The sequence below is a fragment of the Neomonachus schauinslandi genome, chromosome 11 (assembly GCF_002201575.2).
Source record: "Neomonachus schauinslandi chromosome 11, ASM220157v2, whole genome shotgun sequence".
Taxonomy (NCBI): domain Eukaryota; kingdom Metazoa; phylum Chordata; class Mammalia; order Carnivora; family Phocidae; genus Neomonachus; species Neomonachus schauinslandi.
This window is the reverse complement of record NC_058413.1, coordinates 37,260,735-37,280,155: the sequence shown is the minus strand read 5'-3', so window position 1 is coordinate 37,280,155 and position 19,421 is coordinate 37,260,735. Positions and strand designations below refer to the sequence as shown.

The window sequence follows — 19,421 nt, the reverse complement described above, 5'->3', positions numbered from 1 at the left end:
AGGCATGTAATTAGATTAATGCATGTGATCTAAGAGCTGATGGTGTGCTTTTTAGGATGGTGGAAATAAAGGAGCTGAGGGGGGAAAGAAAAAGGCATTATATTGAGTTCCAAATTCTTAACCCTGTCAGAAATCTTCAGGGCACTTGCAATAATGGAGCAAAGAACCTCCTCCAGCAGCCCTGGCCAGCAAAATGGCCACCCTGACAGGTGGCCTGATTTAAGCTGTGGGGGGTGTTGTGTAGGTGAGGGTACCTTATTCATCACTTAGTTCCTGCTGGTTTACTTGGGACTACAGCTGCTTTATGATTTCTGCCGTTTTAGAACGTTGTGGAAATTTTTTTTTTCCCCTCCTTCCCATAGCCTAGTGAGATGGACCCATGTTCCTTTCTTGGCATACATAGTGACCAGGCCTGCCCTAATGTAATAGGCCAATTATTTCTGGAAGGACCCCCTGTAGCTAGCTGCCCTCTTTCTCCTTCAGCTGATTTGGACAAAACAAAATTGCGTGTTTGCAGCTTGCCAACCTCCTTGCCTTTGCCAGGTGCAGATTTGTACAAGATCAAGCCCCCATCCTTCCCTAGTATTAAGTCACACCCCTCACCTCTGACCCCTGGGACCCCAATCAAGTAGATTTTACCTCTCTCCCTCCCCTCATTCTCTATTTCTCATTCTTCCCCTCACTCTGTAATGCTGCCCTGTTGGTCCCCAAGTACCAAGTCTGTGCGGTTTCTGGGGAGAGGTAATGCCCAGGCAACAAAGTCCTTTCTCATTGAGCCTCTGACAGTTTGCTACTCAACAGGATGGTGGTCATTTCAGCCTGTGCTGAAGTTGGACACTAATCCACTATACAAACTATGTTCCTTACATGTGAGAGGAGAACATTTCATCAGGAGTATTCTCCTGTGGTTTGACATTGAGCTTTGTAGACTGTGTGCTCTTGGAGCTCTTTCTAGTCTGAAGATGGGGAGCCCAGATTCCTGATATAAAAATTGTGTGAAGATGAATGCATGGTGAATGCATGCTTAGAGCTGTTTGCATATCCCTATAAGGAGAAGCCCACTCTGTTCTGAGGCTGGGCAAAGAAGTAGCCAGTGCAGTTTTCTATAAGGCTGCACACAAGCTTCTCCAGAAGAGGGTTGCTTTTTGCTTCTCTATGCCACTACTCTCTTTTTGCTTCTCTATGCCACTACTCTCTTTTTGCTTCTCTATGCCACTACTCTCTTTTTGCTACAGGAGCTTACCTTTCAAACATTAGCTGTTCACCCTAGTAATTGCTCCATCCTCTAATTTAATGAAAACCCATTAAACCGAAACAATAATTAAAATGAGACATCATCTCTGTAGGAGGTTTGCATATTAAAATCACTGTGCATTTCAAGGCAGGCAGATTTTTATTCTTGAAAAACTGCATTTGAAGCAACATGTAAAAATGATTTATAATAAAGAATCATAAATTAGAGAGCTTGGTGGTTAAACATGATGCCCTACTGTTTACTATTGAATTTGAGAAGATACGGAAAGGTCAAGGCCAGTAGAGCATTTAAAAAGCCTTTTATGCCCGAGAATTAGGACTGTGCACAAAAGGGAACTAATTAGAATTGGGTCAGCTTACTGCTCCAAACTTCGTAAGCAGGCTAGAGATGGAACTCGATATATGGAGGAGTTTAGGGTCTTGGAGGAAGAATTCTCTTGTCTTTAATTCTCTGTTGTGATTAGGGAAGCCGTGGGGGAAAACAAAAACAAAAACCCTGCAGAAATGGACTCAGAATGCACACCTTTTCCTCTTGCTGAAGGTGGGGTCTTGGACAAGTCTCTTTTTTAGGAGTCCGAGGCAGCCTCTTCGAACGAGGTTGTTAGTGTCCACTCAGTGGGTTATTAGGACTATGGGCTGTGATCATGAGTGTGAACAGATTAGCACCTGTTCAAGCTCCAACTTCAGTGTGTAGCTCTCCGGGGTGCCTTTGCAAATCTTTTCAGAAAGGTCCAGCCCTGGAAGTCCTTAGGAAGCATATGCTATGTACTGGGCATGTTCCATGTGTTCTCCTACTACTTTTTACTGAACCATGCAGGGTGGGTGGTATTACCACTGTGTCCTAGGAGAGGCAACTCCAGGATGAAGGAGTTAACCAAGCTTTTCCAGAAGCTACGTGGTGGAGCTGGTGTTCTGACACCAGCAGGGCTGAGGCGGGAAGATGGCACAGCGAGGCGGGGTGCATCGCGGTTGCCCAAGACCGCGTTTGAGTTCCAGCTACACTACTTAGTAGGAAACTTAACTCTTGGTATTTGTACCTCATAAAATGGGGGTAGCATCCCTACTACTGACCTCACTGGGCTTCTGTGAAGCCTAAATTAGGTTAAGTATGCAGCTTGCCGTCTAGCACATAGCAAAAACTCAAATGTTCTGGGTGTTGGCTGACTGGACATAGACTGGAGTAGCTGGGAGCCCCATAGATGATCAGTTTTTAACTTAAGAGTGAACTGGTTATGAACTGCCTCCAACCATGCCTGGCAAGCCCTGCTCACCTCCCTGTTCCCTTCCTCCTGGGCCGCAGCCATGACAGCTGCAGCAAGAAGTCTCTCGTGGTGTGGTTGCAGGTGTACTTTGGTACTCCAACCCTCCAGGACCCAAGGCCTGCCTGTGCTGTGTTCCACATAAACCAAAAATTGTCATGTGTGGCTTATGTGACATGTACGGTTTGAAGAACTTAATATGTATTAATTGAATCTTCATGCTATCCCTATGGAGTAGATGCAATCTTACTCCCATTTTACAGATGAAGCATCTGAGGCAGAGAGAGGACCTTGGACAAGTTAACCTGTCTTTTTTTTTTTTTTAAAGATTTTATTTATTTGAGAGAGAGAGAATGAGAGCGAGCAAGCACATGAGAGGGGGGAGGGTCAGAGGGAGAAGCAGACTCCCTGCCGAGCAGGGAGCCCGATGCGGGACTCGATCCAGGGACTCCAGGATCATGACCTGAGCCGAAGGCAGTCCCGCCCAACCAACTGAGCCACCCAGGCGCCCATTAACCTGTCTTATAAATGGTAAAGCTGGAATCTGAACCAAACAGTCGGGCTCCAGAGTCTGAGCGCTTAACCACTACCCCGCACTGCCCCTTAATGGGGAGATCAAGTCTCTGAGGAGGAGCCTTGGCCCTGTTCCAGGTGTGATGCCTCCTGAGCGTGCCCACTTACGGCTCTGAACTAAACCATTCCCCTTCATCTATGTTTGGGTCTTTAATCCTGGACTCTTAGCCCCTCGTGGCTAGAAGAGGTCTTAATTTTCTGTTCAGAGGAGTGCTTAAAGTTTTAAAGGTAGTGGGTGAGCAAATAAGTGGATGAATAGATAGATCCCGGAGAGCAAGGGCAAGGCTTGCCCTCCTGTCTTTTACAAGACCCTGGAGAGCATCCTGTGCTAGGAACAATGTTTTTGCTTACACTTGATGATGTTTTGTGCATGCAGCTTCATACAGTATGGTGGGCATGCCTTTGGGTTTATCAGTCTTGAGAGTGGGGATTAAAATGCTACCCAAAGAGGCTGTGCTCTCCGTTACCGCCAAAATATACCTCCTCTTGAGCTGTCATGGGCAGGGGGCTCCATGCTGCAATGCCCCAGCTGGCTATCCTGGGGAGCTGACCGGCCTTCTCTATTGAGGAGGGGCATGGTATTCCATAGGAAGTCAGACCTGGTTAAGGTTGGCTGGAGGGAGCATCTGATGTCCTCATTGATTTAAGAGCCACAATTATGTGATTAAAAGCAAGGTTATTGGTGCTTATTTATTTTTTGTAGCTTGCCCTTATTGTTTCTCCTGTTTTTCTAATGTTCTAACATTTTAGCATACATTTTTTTAATGCTAAATCTCCAATTTGGAAAATCGAGATCTGTGAAAGAACTTTTAGGTTAGCTCTGAATTATTGACCTCTTGATGGCTGGTGGGCAGTCCTCTCTCTGCCATGTGTCACTAAAACTAAATCTTAATGTATACTTGATATGCTGTACATGTGTGCATCTTTGGCATCATTGCCTAGATATTTCCTATGTTCTAATACTTTTGATACGCTTGCTCTACATAATTTTCCAATGAGTATATACAGTCTGATTAAACTTGTTAGAGAACTTCTCTGGTATACAATGTAGTTTTTTTTTTCCCTCTAGGTTTATTGAGCTATAATTGTTAACCTAGTTTCAGGTGTACAACATAATGATTTGATGTATGTATATATTGCAAAATGATTAGACAAGAAGTTAACACCCATTGCCATAGTTACAAATTTTTTCTTGTGATGAGAACTTTTAAGATCTTAGCCCTTTTCAAATACACAGTATGGTATTATAGTCACCATGCTGTATGTTGCATCCCTACAACTTAAGTATCTGATAAATGGAAGCTTGAACCTTATGCAAGGTTCTTAATCATATTAACATCTTTCCATCAATCTTTTGTTTTCCTGCCCTGTGATGCAGATAAAGGTGGTGTTCATGCTTTACATCTCTTTATTCTGAGGTGCCCGACTGAGATGGGGGTGGAGGGATGTAGACCAGGGAGGAGATTGGATCACTGGCAGGTGGCAGTGCCAGAGGAGGAGTGATCTTGGTATGCTACTTTCTCAGTGACAAGTGGGCACCTTGATTGTCCTTACTGGTATTTTTAAAGGTTTATATGAGAACTTTAGCTGCCTTATTATGCCTATTTAATAAGTAAAATTATGGAGGCACTAGAATCTTTTTTTTTTTTAATTTTATTTATTTGACAGAGAGAGACACAGCGAGAGAGGGAACACAAGCAGGGGGAGTGGGAGAGGGAGAAGCAGGCTTCCCGCCGAGCAGGGAGCCCGATGCGGGGCTCGATCCCAGGACCCTGGGATCATGACCTGAGCCGAAGGCAGACGCTTGACGACTGAGCCACCCAGGCGCCCCGGCACTAGAATCTTTTAATGGAGCCACATAGTAATTATGAAAAATGTGTCACAGGATTCTTTAGGTTGAGTACCCCAGTGGAGGAGTTGGGGATGCTTAGCTAGCTTTACTATTCCTTAGGCAGCTCGTTATTTTAATGTACTTTTTCTCAACAGGTTGGGGTTAGAGTTGAGTGTCTTTGGTAAACCTCCTTTGTTACACTGTGCTCTAGATTTTAGAGTCAAGATAGAGCTTCAAATGTCTGTTCCATTAATCTATGTGCCAGGCACTCTGTAGAGCGTGGGGAATATATTGATAAATAATTCCTCATGGGATTTATAGTCTGGTGGCCATGATGACCATTAATGAAATGATTATACACAATAAAATGATTACACACAAAGCCTTGATGGTTATGATAAATACAATGAACACATAATATAGGGAATCTGAGCTGGCTTGGGGTGGTCAGAGAAAGCTAGCCTGAAGAATTAACAAGCAAGCTGGAAGGGAAGAGCAAAGAGGAGAGGGAAACATGAGAATGTTAAGTGTGGAAGAAACACGGCCCTGGGAAGAAAAAGGAGGCTTGTGTGGCTCCAGTGCTGGAGTGAGGAGGAGTAGGAACAGGGAAAGAAAGGAGGATGACCGAGTAGGCAAGGGTGCCAGGCAAATGCCATGCAGTATCATGGCGGACTTTGCTGGGGCAAGACGCCATTTTTATCTCCATTTGCTGTGTAAAGCTGTAAAACTTTGCCTCTGGTTCTTCACCTGTGAAATGGGGGAATAATGATATTTAGCTCAGGGATTGTACAAATAGATTGCTCATGAATATTACCTGAGTGACTACAAAGTGTCCGGCACTGGTGTATGATGATGCTTTGTGCCTTTTCACGTGAACCAAGCATGGAGCTCACACACCTCGGTAATAATAGATGTAGTAGAGTGAGGTGTGTAGTTTGAGAAACCAGCCTGCCAGGTTGGAATCTCCCCATGGCTTCCTAGCCCAGTGTCTTTTAGAAAATTCTGTAAGCTTTAGTTTTCTCAGTTTATAAAGGAGAAAAAATAGCAGTGGCTACTGCTAAGGTTACTGTAAGTAGTATGTGTAAAACAGCCCTCTACTTGGCACCGTGATAAACTGTACACATGTTTATGCATGATTCTGGCTTCTGCAGCTAGTGGAGGTTTAATGGGATGTCATCGTGAATTTGCTAGTGAAGGTAGAAATCCCTTACACATGAACCAGGAGTCTCCTAGCATCCCCACTACTTTCTGCTCGTGATTTCCACTTCTTTGAAAGCTGCTTGGATCAATAACCTCAGACCTTCTTAAAGAAGGGCTGCAGGACCTGACGGTGGAACGGTATGCCTCCCCACAGCCAGAATTGCCCCATGGACAGTGGCCTGTTCTGAACTGGTGAACTTCCTCTGGACTCAGCAATGAAAAGCCACCTGCTATTTCAAATTGACAAGTGTTGCTTTACCTTTGGGGCCAGTCTTACCACGAGCTTCCATGGGACTTAGGCTAGAAGGATGTGCCACGTCTCCATCTGGATTCCACCATATGTGACGTTCTCTGTGTAAACATGTTGTAATTACTGAGCTGTCCCCCAGATTCTCCATCAGTCAAGGCTGAGGTGGGCTGCCCGGGTGTGTGTTTTGTCCCATTTCTGGCTGCTGCTGTTCTTGCCTCCTCTACTCACTGATCGGTGGGGAGTTTCCTCTGATATTAGGTAGAGTAGCTTCTGTCCTGCTGACCTTCTAGGAAGAGAGAAGCTTGCAGAGAAAGAAAAATGCCAAGATGATGGAAAACACATGGGTGTTCACATCTGCACAGCAATCCCGCAACGAGTGCCCCCCTGCCTGGTAAATGCTTATTCATCTTTTTTTTTTTTGCCTCTGGCTCAAAGCTCTGTCTTCCACTGTGTCCTTCCCAGCCTCCACTGGCCCCCTCCTTCGTTTGTGCATTGCCCTACTCTACCTGTCGTCCCCAGGTGATAGCCTTGCTTCTGCAGCTATCCTCAAAGGCAGGAACTGTATTTCTGCTGGTTTCCCTGGTGCCCAGCAAGCACAGTGCCTGGCACAGAGGAAACACAGGTATATTGGACAATGAAAATCCTCACCCTGTCATCAGGCAAAAGGGAAATGAAACTGCTTCTGTAACAGGCAGAGAAGAGTGTGTGAATATCCTCATTTAATTTCTTCAATCTCCTCCCTTCACCCAATACTTTTTTTTTTCTTTTTTTGAAACTGATGCTTAATCATCATGTTAGCATTTTTAGTCTTTAAAAATGACTAGGTAGAGCCATTTTTTCCTAGGAAAGAAAAAGCACTTAACCCTTCCTGCTGATTTAGCACTTCTTAACTAGATCACGTAAAACTTCTAGATGTTTGAAAGGACGACTTTTTTTTTAAATGTGAAATGTTCTCTGTAAGTGGTGGTGGTTGTGTGGGCAATTACCTTGATGGAACGGTAGCCTCCAAGTAATGCTCCCAGAGGTCACAAAACCACTTCACCCACCAAATTCAGATGCTTGAATCATGCAGTGTATTAAATAAGTCTAAAATGTCCAGGAGAAAGCAGGGGAAAGAAATGGAATAGGATAGGGTCCATGCTAGGGGAAGGATGGGCCACCCTACCAGACTCTTGGGTTTTGCATTGTTCATGTGTTCAGTCTTTGCCCTGCCAGCTTCTTTGCTGATGCGGAGGTTATGTGGACTAGAGCAGAGGTTCTAAAAAGGTGGGGTTCAGTGGATGGGAGGTGCCTGGTGCCAGTGTCTTTCCACCCTTGGAGAAGGCGAGTACTCTTGGTCCCAGATGCAGGTACTAGTCTGTTGAGTAGTGATGGGTTTGATTAGCATTTCTCAGGCAGAGTACACATGGGGCCAAAATGGGAATGGAATGAATGTCAAAGATAGGTATCTGATTTAGGGATGACATAGCTCTCATTTTGAAGGTGCTGTGATTTGTTTATGACTTGATTCTCCCACCCCATTCTGTTCATGGTAACATGTTTATTCGGTCCTTTTTAATTGTGTTCAACATGCTTAGGTTTCATTTATTTGATCTATCTTGAACACGTTTTACAGGTTTCTAACTTGCTGTCTATATTTAACACTTCCTATGAGCTTTATTCATCCCACTTGTTTTTCTTGTTCTTTCTAACAGAATTGAATATTCTCCAATAATACAGAACGCACATTATAATGGTTGCATAATACAGTACGATAGTTACTATAGATTCTCATTAATTGGCTTTCATTGCTTACTCATTTAACTCCAGTAAAAAAAAAAAAAAAAAAACGGTTACTGCAAAGTAGGTGACCTATCACTGGTTCCAGTAATTGACAACTTTACATTTATGTTGATTTGGAAAAATCAGCAGAGGAGAAGAATTGTAGAATCTAGGTGTCCCATATGTAGAAAACACCTTCAGTCTCGTCCTTTGCTGGGTGGCTAGGAGCAGGGTAAGGTGATGAACAGAAATGAACTGTTGAGTCCTGGAAAGAACTTGAACTCCATGATCTCCAATCATTTCCATTTTCAGATATGGAGTGTGAGGCTTACAGAAGTAAAGGGTCGTATCCAAGGTCACACATCTAGTTCTCTGCAAACCTTGGTAGTCTTCAGTCCCTTGAAACCTGGTCCAGTGTTCTTGCCTCTGTGTTGTTAAGTGAAATTACTTTCTGGTGTTCTTTTGGCAGCTGAATTATGGTAAGCATTTACTTGAAAGAGCTTTTCTGAACATGAGAATGCACATAAAGTCTCCATGTATGAAAATAGATGTTTTTTACATTTCACTCTGGTGAGTGCTAATGGGGTCTCTCTATTTCAATGTGCCAGTCATTTACAAAGAGAAACAAAAAGCCAGCAGAGGAAATGCTCAGTTTTGTAGGGGGTTGGGTGAGTAGCAGTGTGGTTGTATTGGATTAGATTGTTAGATGTGGTGTCCTATAAGTAGGAGGGACTGAATTGGTCCTGAACATGCTTTTCTTTAAACTTATAACCACTGACACTTGACACCTACCATTTATCTTCTTCTCCAAAAGGTATCCTATTCTTTTCTGACTGTAATATTTGTGGCTCTTTGAATTAACAATACACATGATAAAAATGCAAATAAAATCAGAAGTCTTTTTTGGATGCCTGTTTTTTTTTTTTTTTTTTAAAGATTTTATTTATTTATTTGACAGACACAGCGAGAGAGGGAACACAAGCAGGGGGAGTGGGGGAGGGAGAAGCAGGCTTCTTGCCGAGCAGGGAGCCCGATGTGGGACTCGATCCCAGGACCCTGGGATCATGACCTGAGCCGAAGGCAGACGCTTAACGACTGAGCCCCCCAGGTGCCCCTTTGGATGCCTGTTTTATGCCAGGCACTGAGAACTTTGGCTATAACAATGACTGAATAAATTTGCCTGTCCTCGTGGAGCTTCTAGTCTAGAGGGGAGAGAAAGGAAATACAGTAAAAAATATAACAAACATGAAATAAGAGCATAAGTCATACAAAGAAAGATTACAATAATTAAGTGGTATGGAGAAAATAACCAGGGTGGTGTGTTCAGTATTACTGGGGAGCCTGCTTTGGAGGGAAGGACCAGGAGGTTGCATTTGCAGTTAGAGCTGAAGGAGGCAGGCTTGGGAAGAGTGGGGAAGAGCTCTGTGGGTAAAGGGAAGAGTAGTACAAAAACCCTGAGGCAGGATTGGGCTTGGGTGTGAATGAAGAGGATGAAAGTGGGCGGGAGACATAGGCAAGTCAGTTGGTGTGTGACCTTGCAGGCCATGCTCAAAAGCCTGGATTTTTATCCTGGGAGAACTGGGAAACCATGGAGGGTTTTTAGCAAGAGAATGTAAAGGGTGCTGATTTAGGCATTAAGATGAGCTCTTGGGCTGCTGTGGAGAATGGAGAAGGCAAGGCAATATGGAAGCGGGGAGACCAGTTAGGCTGTTGGAGGTGCCCCAGTAAGAGATGATGGCAGCTTGCAGAGGAGTTTGAGTGGAGTTGGGGGGGAAGTGGACAGATTCCAGCCCTGGGAGTCCTCATGATTTGCTCTTGGATTGGATCTGGAGGGTAGAAGAAAAGGAAAATTCAAGGACAAGTTCTGGTCTTTTCGGCTTAAACTGGGTGGTTCCGTTTACTAAACTGGGAACTCCAGGAGAAAATAGAGGGCTGGGGTGGGGGGGTAGAACAAGAGCTCTGTCCTGGGCATACACAATCTGAAATGCTTATTAAACCTTCCATGTGGAGATATTAAGGATATTGAATGTGTCTGTTGGTTAAGGGAGAGATCGGGGTGGTACATATACACTTGAGTGGCATTGGCCATGGAGCTGGAACGATGTCCCAAGAGAACGGAGTGAGAGGTGAGGACACTTATCATTGATGTGCCTGCTGGAGGAAAAAGCTATGAATATCATGGCTGACTGATCATTGTCCCCTTTGCACTGGGCTCCAGCATCAGAACCTCTGATGAGCTGTCTGGGCCAACACTGCCAATCAGTTAATTCCTAATAGATGAATAAAGAAGGAAACAGCAAAAAGGGAGAAAGTAAACATGTAAGTTAATCCCAAGAGCTGCGTGTCCATGTGTTCCTGGCACTAAATTCTAGGTGGAATTTATTAGGACTTGTACCCAGCAGTATAAAAATGTTAACAAACATTTGCTAATCATCTCTAGTTTACAAAATGATTACTTCATACATTTAATAGATCATGAATATTATCATGCAAAGTCATTGGGATTTTGTAGGAGGTGTAGAAGCATTCCCTAAGTGGCTCTTATCTCCACCCTTGACAAAAGCTAAAAGCCTGCCACTTAACAGTAGAGTAGTGAAGGCCTTTCTTTGGGAAGAAAAGCAAATGTCCTAGGTGGGTTTTATGTGGGTAGGGTCCTCCGCCTGGGTTAGGTGCCTCCAAGATAGAGGACCAGCCTTGCTTCCTGCCTTCCACAGCCTAGACTTCTACAGCTGGAAGATTGTGGTGGTCTTTGCTGTGCTGCAAACTTCAAAGAGCAACTCGTAGAATTACACAAGGATGGAGAGGCCGGAGAAATCGCCTAGTTCACCTATCCTCCCCTATCCCCTGCCCCATTTTGTAGATGAGAAGACCGAGGCCCAAGGTCAAGAACTTGATTTTTTTTTTTTTCTTCCTGTTAGAAGCCACTCTTTAGGATGAGATTCTTCAAGGTCCATGTAGTCTGTGATGTTGCTTGGGCCACAGAGCTTTTGAAGGTCTTGGTTATTTCTCCAGGAGTCTGAAAAACCAAGTAGTTCTACAGAGGATGGACGGGGTTAGGGCACGAGAGGAGGAACCAAACATACCTTTGGTATTCATTTGTCATCCTCTGAATAGTTTCTTTTAATTCTGCTCTGTTGGTAGTCCATTTCTGACTTGAGGAAGTGAGGTGTACAATAACGACAACACCTAGTTTATCACGATTGGGGGGTGGGGAGAGGGTCAGAGTACGAAATGATGAAGGTCTCATTTTGCAGAACTTGGAGAAAGAGATTCCTGGCCAGGAGCAGAATTAGCTGGACTCATGCGCCTCGAGGCCTATTGAATTGGCCTCCACTTTAATAGGTCATGAGCAGAGTCATCCACTCCATGTTTACAGAGAAGTTCCAGGCATCCTTATGGATCATGCACATGTCTTGTATTCTTTAAGCAAAAGTGGAATTGTCTGGCATTATTAACACTAGTAAATCTCTGCTGGGTACAAAGCAAAGACAAGTTTCCCTCTACGCATCGTGAAGAGAAAGAAACCGAGTCCATGGGGAAAAGTGTAACTGGAGCCTGCTGAGTGGCATTTGGGTCCTGCTGTAAACACGGGATTCTCTGAATTCAGGATCCATTTATCTGATTGTCTCACTTTTTTACAGCAACTTAATCTGTTGTCGGCCACATTGCTCAGTGTCCCGTCAAAATTTCTGTCAGAAAGTCACTGGCTGGCCAATTATGAATTTGTCAAAATGACAAGTGGGTACAGTGACAGAGGTGGCATTTCCGGGTTTTGTGTTGAATGAATGCTGCCGGATGGAGGGGTGGGAGGTGCCTGAAAAGATAAAGTATTGGCAAGGTGCAGGGGCGGGGTGGAATGAAAAAGGCAACCTGGATCCTCTGGACATTTCTAACTACTGTATATCTTTTCTCTTTCTTACTTTCCCTCTCCTTCCTTCTGTCTTCTTTTCCTCCTCCTCGTTCTCTGTCCCCTTCTGTTTCTGCGTTTCCTTGACTCCTAGATTCAGAAAGGGAGATCCATGCAGCCCCTCATGTGAGTGAGAAATTAATCCAGCTGTTCCGGAATAAGAGTGACTTCACCTTTTTGGCCACTGTACAGCAAAAGCCATCGACTTCAGGAGTGATCCTCTCCATTCGAGAGCTGGAACACAGGTAAGCTGTACTTTTGAAAGTCTACTTAGAATTAATGGACTACACAAAGTGCCTTGGGATTGAGAGGTTGTATCTCTGAGAGCATGTAGCTAGCTGAAGCTTTGTTGCTGTTGAACACATTGATGAATGTTCTTTGCATTAAGAACTTACTTTGGGCAAAGTGGCTTTCTTGTTGACTCTCCAAGGACCACTCCTAAGTGTCTTTCTTGCCTATCTTCTGTCTTCTGGCAGGCTTGGCTCCTATGAAACCATATCCTCTGTCATATTGGCCTGAGGTCCTTAAGCAAAGTTAGACTTGACTTTTACTCTATGCAGGAACTGTGCTGGACACTGGGAATACTAAGGTGAATAATATAAAATTTCTGTTGTAAGGATCTCATAAGGCAGTAGGGAAGATGGACAGATGTCACAAAGTATTGTAGATGCAATGCTAGAAATGTGTGTTTAAGGAATAAAGGTAATAATAGTCCATTCTGAAGGATCGTGGTAAGCTAAGGAAGGCTTCAGAAAGGATTGTGGTTGTATAAAGGAAAGTGAGTATTCATTCGACAGGCTGAATGAGCAGTAAGGGGGTGGAACGAAGGGCATTCCAGAAATCACTTGCTATGATTTTTGGGAAGGGAAAGGTGGGTGGGATCAGTGTTTGGCATGTTGTGTGTGGGGAGGGGCTGAGGAGTTTAGGGTGAGCAGGAAGGAGGCGTACTACAGAGGTAGGTGCTTCTGTAGCCCCTATAGAGAGAACAGAAGTGTCTGGGAGTTCACGGATCCCCCAGGCAGCCTGTCGCCCATGATTGACAATGTGAGAGTTGGGAAGCCTAGTTCCTTTGCCCTGGGGGCCTTAAGGCCAGACCAGCTCTGCAGCTGGATTAATTCTCCAGTGCTACCTGGGATTAGGCTGAGGCTTCCACGTCCTTCCCCACCCTCTCCCCCCACCCCCAGCACTTCCTTAGGAAATCACTTACTCTCAAATTCACATGTCCGTGTCTGCTTCTGGGGAACCTGAATTCAGATAACCCTTCCTTTATCTATTTAGGTGGACCTATCTAAAAGCAGAACTATGTAAAGGCAATTCGGTACACTAGGTCAGTGGTTAGGGAAGATCATACAGAGTGGCAACTCTGGAAGGGCCAGAATTCTGGCAGGTCGGGAAGTCCTTCTGACATACGAAACAGGAAGAGCAGTGTGGACAGGACAAATGCGGGAAAATGCAATTTTGGGGGGTGGAGTGGAGAGGTGCAGAGAACAGACTAATGTGGCTGGAGCAGAGGATCTCCATGGGCCTTTTTAGCAGAAGCGAGGATCCAAAGTTCTCTTTTCAATGCTTAAGTTTGATCTCTGCCTCAAAGGGATGCGATGGATCCTGATCCTTCTGTAGGGTTGTTGTCAGCATACTTGGCTGTTTCTGGGTCAGCCCAGGGAAAGCAAGGTGGCATGTGCTGGGGAGCAGATATAGATTAGAGGCCAAGTGTTCTGTAGACTCGGAGAAGGAGTCCTTGTTACTCCAAGGTGGAGGTGTCCAGCCAGTCTCCACTTCACAAACCTGGAAGGGTGATGTGCTTGTGCCCCTCCCCCCCCCCGGGGCAACATGACGTGGTTGGGTGTGAGGGCCACCTCAGTAGGAGGGCCATACGAGTGTCCAAGAATGGAACATAGAGGATCTTTAATCTCCATGAAACCAGAGGGGGTAACTTCCCAAGGTGAGTGAGAAGCCAGTGGAATGGCACCTGTCGGAGTAGAGAGAGCAGAGACTGAGAGCTGGCCTGAGGGAGGCTGGAGTTCTAGGTCTTGCTCTGCTGCGGTGCTGAAGGTCTCAGAACTCCCCTTCCTTGTGATGAAGGGAGGTGGCCATCTACTTTGCAGGATTGCTGTGAGGGTGGAAGAGGATCGGGCCTGGGAAGTAGACCGCCCTTAAATTACACATTACTTCTTGTCTAAGCATGTATCTTAAAGCTACTACCTGGGTTTTTCTTTTGGATTTTTTTTTTTTTATTTAATGGTAAAACCTAACTCCTTTTAGGAAAGGTTTAAAAAACAACTTGTATTGCCACATGGTCCTGTAATGCCACCTCTCTTTCCTCACAGGTTTCTTTCTTTTTTTTTTTTTTTAAAGATTTTATTTTATTTATTTGACAGAGAGAGAGACAGCGAGAGAGGGAACACAAGCAGGGGGAGTGGGAGAGGGAGAAGCAGGCTTCCCGCGGAGCAGGGAGCCCGATGCGGGGCTCGATCCCAGGACCCTGGGATCATGACCTGAGCCGAAGGCAGACACTTAACGAATGAGCCACCCAGGCGCCCCTCCTCACAGGTTTCTAATAGAACCTGAGGATCCTTGAATGGAGAATCATCTGAGCATTTTTCATTGTAGTAGAAAAACCTCAGTCTTGATTCAAAAATAATAAAAGAAATGGAAAATTCCCCTCCCCCTTGGAATTCTATGGTGCCTTCCTCTATGCTTGTTTGGTCTGATCAAGGCTAGGTATAAAGAATTGAATCTGTCATGCACTGGCTATGGGTCATAAAGAAGACCTGGTTTCCACACTTAAGCAGATGTTCACCTAGTTAAGGAGACCTGGTATGTAAGAGGGATAGATGATCGTGTATTTTTAGGAATTTGGCTGTTATAAGCCAGCAGTGTTCCCATCTGTAATAGCGAATCTTCAGTCACTTTTCAGATTTATTTATCAGGACGACCATGTCGAGAGCAGCAAATTGTCTTGAAGACATTGGTCATGGACCTCCAACCAGATGACTCTTGATTCAGTAGTGGAGGATTTAGGGACTGGCTAGGTTAGATAAAGAAATTGGAATCTGTCAGGGATCTGACAGCCTGACTGGAAGGTGAGACTCCCCAGTTCTTTTCATGGTTCTTTCCTATGTGATCCTCATTGTATCACTCATGATCCAGATGAATTAAATATGTATCTGCCACAGTTGGGATATAGTGGGCACTTAGGTTTCCAGATAATTTTTTTTTTTAAAGATTTTATTTATTTATTTGCGAGAGAGAATGAGAGAGAGCACGAGAAGGAGGAGGGTCAGAGGGAGAAGCAGACTCCCCGCTGAGCAGGGAGCCAGATGCGGGACTCGATCCCGGGACTCCAGGATCATGACCTGAGCCGAAGGCAGTCGCTTAACCGACTGAGCCACCCAGGCGCCCCAAGTTTCCAGATAATTTAAAAACTTTTTACATTTCCCTACTTTTTAGTATATTCAGAGTTGTGCATTCAACACAATCCCTCACAAATTTCCTTTACCTCCAGGAGAAATCCCATGCCCTGAAGGTGTCCCTCAACTGTCTCCCCATAGCACCCCAACCTTAGGCAACCACTCATGTATTTTCTGGCTCTATGGATTTGCCGATTTCGGACATTTCCTATAAATGGAATCATAATGTGTTTGTGACTGGCTTTCATTTAGACTGTGGTTTAAATGAAAGGGTTTATTTTCAGGGTTCTTTCGTGGTGATCGTGTGTCAGTGGTGCATTTTTAAATTGCAGAATATTGCCTTGTTTGGACAAACCATGTTTTATTGATCAGTTGGACACTGAATTTTTTTTCCAGTTTTTGGCAGTTAGGAATAATGCTGCTATGAAATTTCATGTAGTTTCTGTGTAGACCTATATTTGTATTCTCTTGGGGATATAACTAGGAGTAGAATGGCTAGATCGAGTGGTGTCTCTGTGTTTGACTGTTGAATTGCCAGGATGTTTTCCAAAGTACCCGTACCTTTTCTGCATTCCTGCCAGCAGTATGTGAGAGTTGCAGTTTTTTCACAGCTTTGTTAATTACGTAACTATCTTTCTCTTTGATACAGCCACGTGAAGTGACCCCTCATTGTTGCATTTCCTGATGGCCAATGATGTTGAGTATCTTCATGTTGTGTTGCCTGCTTACACATCCTCTTTGGAGAAAGGGCTATTCAGATCATTGGCCCATTTTTTAAGTTGGGTTGTGTTAAGATTTTGTGATAGTTCTTTACAGTCACAAGTCCCACATCAGATAGGATTTATGTTTTTTCAACTTGCAGATTGTCTTCATGTAAAACCCTAAGTTCTTGAATTAGATGTCCAGTGTGCCTATTTTTTTCTTCATTGCTGGTGCTTTTGTTCTAAGAAATCATTGCTTGACTGGAGGCTATTAAGACTTCTAGGATTTATTTAAAAAGTTTTATAGGCTTAGCTCTTTAAGTCTTTGATATCTTTAAGTTTTTTTCTATATGGTGTGGAGTGTAGTGATTCAATTTCATCTTCTTGCATATGGATAACCAGTTGTCCCATCACCTTTTGTGGAGTCCTTTTTTCCCCAGTGGATTATCTTGGCTCCCTTGTCAAAGATCAAGCGACTATAAGTGGAAAGATTTATTTCTGGACTCTGAATTCTAGGCCATTGACCTCTGTCCTTATGCTAGTGCTGTTTTAATGATTTTAGTTTTCTAGTAAGTTTTGAAGTTGAAGAGTGAGCCCTCTGACTTTGTTTTTCAAGGTTGTTTTGGTTATTCCAGTCCTCTTGAATTTCCATGAGTTTTAGGACCAGCTTTCTAATAGTCTGCAAAGATGTCAGCTGGATTTTTCAAAGGGATGATGTTGAATCTGTAGATTTATTTAGGGAGTATTGTCATCTTGGCAGTATTATCCATGGACATGGAGTTTCTTTCCATTTTAGGTCTTTAATTTTAAACATTGTTTTATAGTTTCAGAGTACAGGTTTTGCATGATTTGTTTTTTAAATTATAGTGGCATCAAAAATGATAAAGGGCATTATTTTCATAATCTGATTTTGTTTGCTCATTGCTACTTTATAGAAATGCACTTGATGTTTGTATGTTGAACCTCGTATCCTGCAGACTTGCTGACCTCATTAGATTAGTTTTTTAGTGGATTTCTCTCAATACATACAAGATCTTGTTACTTGCAAATAGGACAGAAATAAAATTTTCTCTACATGGTTACCTTATTTTCTTGCCTAACCGGCGTGGCTAGAACTTCCAGTACAGTGTTGAAGAGAACTGGTGAGAACAGGTAGTCTTGTTCCTGCTCGGAAGGAATGCTCTGTTTTTCACCATCGAGTGTGAGGTTAGCTTGTATTGGATGCTCTTAGCCAGGTGCAAGTTCCTTTCCATTCCTGGTTTGCGGGGTGAGTGGGTGAGTGGGTGAGTGGGTGAGTGGGTGAGTGGGTGAGTGGGTGAGTGGGTGGGTGGGTGTGTTTCTTTTTATCATGAAAGGGTATTTTTTTTTCTCCCCCCCCCCCCCCCCCCCCAAGTGCTATTTCTGCATCTGTGGAGATGATCATGCTTTTATTGTTATTGATGTAGTGTATTATACTAATTGAATTCTGGATGTTCTACCAAGCTTGCATTTCTGGGATAAATCCCACTTAGTTATGTTGTATAATCCTTTTTATATATTCCTGGACTTGATAGTATATTATTGAGAACTCTTACATCAATATTCACAAGAGCTACTAGTCTGTAGTTGATGCCTTTTGTCTGGCTTAGGTATCTGACTTTTAAGCTATGTGGAGTAGCATGTCTCCTCCTCCCCCCTCCCCGCCCCCGCCAAGCCAACATTTGCTGATTGTATACTATGTACCAGGCATTTGAGTTTTATATTCTTTTTTTTCTTTAATCCTCCTTGATTGAAGGATACAATTTTGTAATTTGAAAATGTTTCTATTTTTATCAGCTATTCCGTTTTTGTCCTCCACTGTCTAGAATCTCTCTAATAGGAATAAAAAACAGATTAAAGGTCCTTACAAAAGACAGGAAGACTGCAGACAATCCGGTCTTTAATGTGTTTCTAAATCTGTTTATGTCTGCTTGTTTCTGATCTTCCAATCTATCTTACATATAAATATATATGTATATATGTTGTCCTCATGTGAAGGAAATTTAGCTTTATTTCTGATACACTGAAAGACTTTAAAAAAAAATGAATAGTAGTTTTTTTTTTTTTTTTTAAGATTTTATTTATTTGACAGAGACCCAGCGAGAGAGGGAACACAAGTAGGGGAGTGGGAGAGGGAGAAGCAGACTTCCCTCCAAGCAGGGAGCCCGATGCGGGGCTCGATCCCAGGACTCTGGGATCATGACCTGAGCCGAAGGCAGACGCCCAATGACTGAGCCATCTAGGTGCCCTGAATAATACATTTTATTAAATTTCTTTTCTGGGTATCTTTTTGAGATAATAGATGAAAGGGGAAAAACATGCAATTAACATAATCACATTAGAGTCCATTATGTTGAACTCTTCCTGGGGAAAATCCTTAAATATTCTTACTAATGTTGTACTTAGGAGTATTGCAACGATATTAAAAATGATAGCAATACTAATAGTAGTAACTAGTTTTACTTTAAGCACTGATATAAGGCACTGTCCCAACGCTTGACACTAAACTCATTACACACTTAACTCATTAACAAGTGAGATAGTAGATTTTTCTGTGTGAGCTAATTCGAGGCTTTTTGAATTACTCTCTGGACTTTAAATATGTAGGTAATACCTCTTCCATAAATGTTTCTGGTAGAATCAGCCTGAAAACGATATGAGCTGATACTTGTTTTGGGGGAGGCTGAGAAATCTTTCCCTACTAAAATTGTTCATTTTCCAGCTCTTATGGTATTCTAGGTGATTTTAAACTCTTTGCCAACTTATGTTTTGTCCAAATCATTTCACTCAGCCCTGTTTTCTGGGGGCAGAGAGTTGGACATTCTATTATTTCTTTTTGTATTTGTGGTTATCCCTTTAATTTGTAATGTGAAATATTATGTATTTCCTTCTTGGCCAGGCTTATCATGGGATTGTTCTTAGTTTTATTGGTCAAATCTGTTTCTCATTTTAAATTCACTGATTTCTACTTTTTACCTCCTTTTTGATCACTTTGTGTATTTTTAGTAGCTTCCTGGATGTTTTCAGTATTTAGCAAAAATCACTGAAGGCTTCATATTTTCTTGTATTATTTCAAATGCAGCCCACTGCCATTGCTAGAATTCTGTACTTTTCTGCAGTTGTTAATTTTAGCTTGACTTCCTCTTTGATTCAAGTTGGGATGTTTAAGTATTTAATCACTTTGAAAATTTTAATGTGTGACTTCTGGTTTTATTGAAGAAAAATAAGTGTTGTGAGACTTACAGATTCTTGAAATT

At 43.2% G+C, this 19,421-nt stretch overlaps 1 protein-coding gene across 3 annotated transcripts in view; it reads left to right on the top strand.

Annotated features, from left to right (window-relative positions):
• NELL1 (neural EGFL like 1) overlaps nt 1-19,421 on the top strand; it is an 805,269-nt gene that overhangs the window by 62,898 nt on the left and 722,950 nt on the right. For all 3 annotated transcript variants that reach the window (XM_021685858.1, XM_021685859.1, XM_021685857.1), the window contains exon 3: nt 12,130-12,280. In XM_021685858.1, the coding sequence (XP_021541533.1) occupies nt 12,130-12,280 (151 nt within the window). The remainder of the gene's footprint in view (nt 1-12,129; nt 12,281-19,421) is intronic.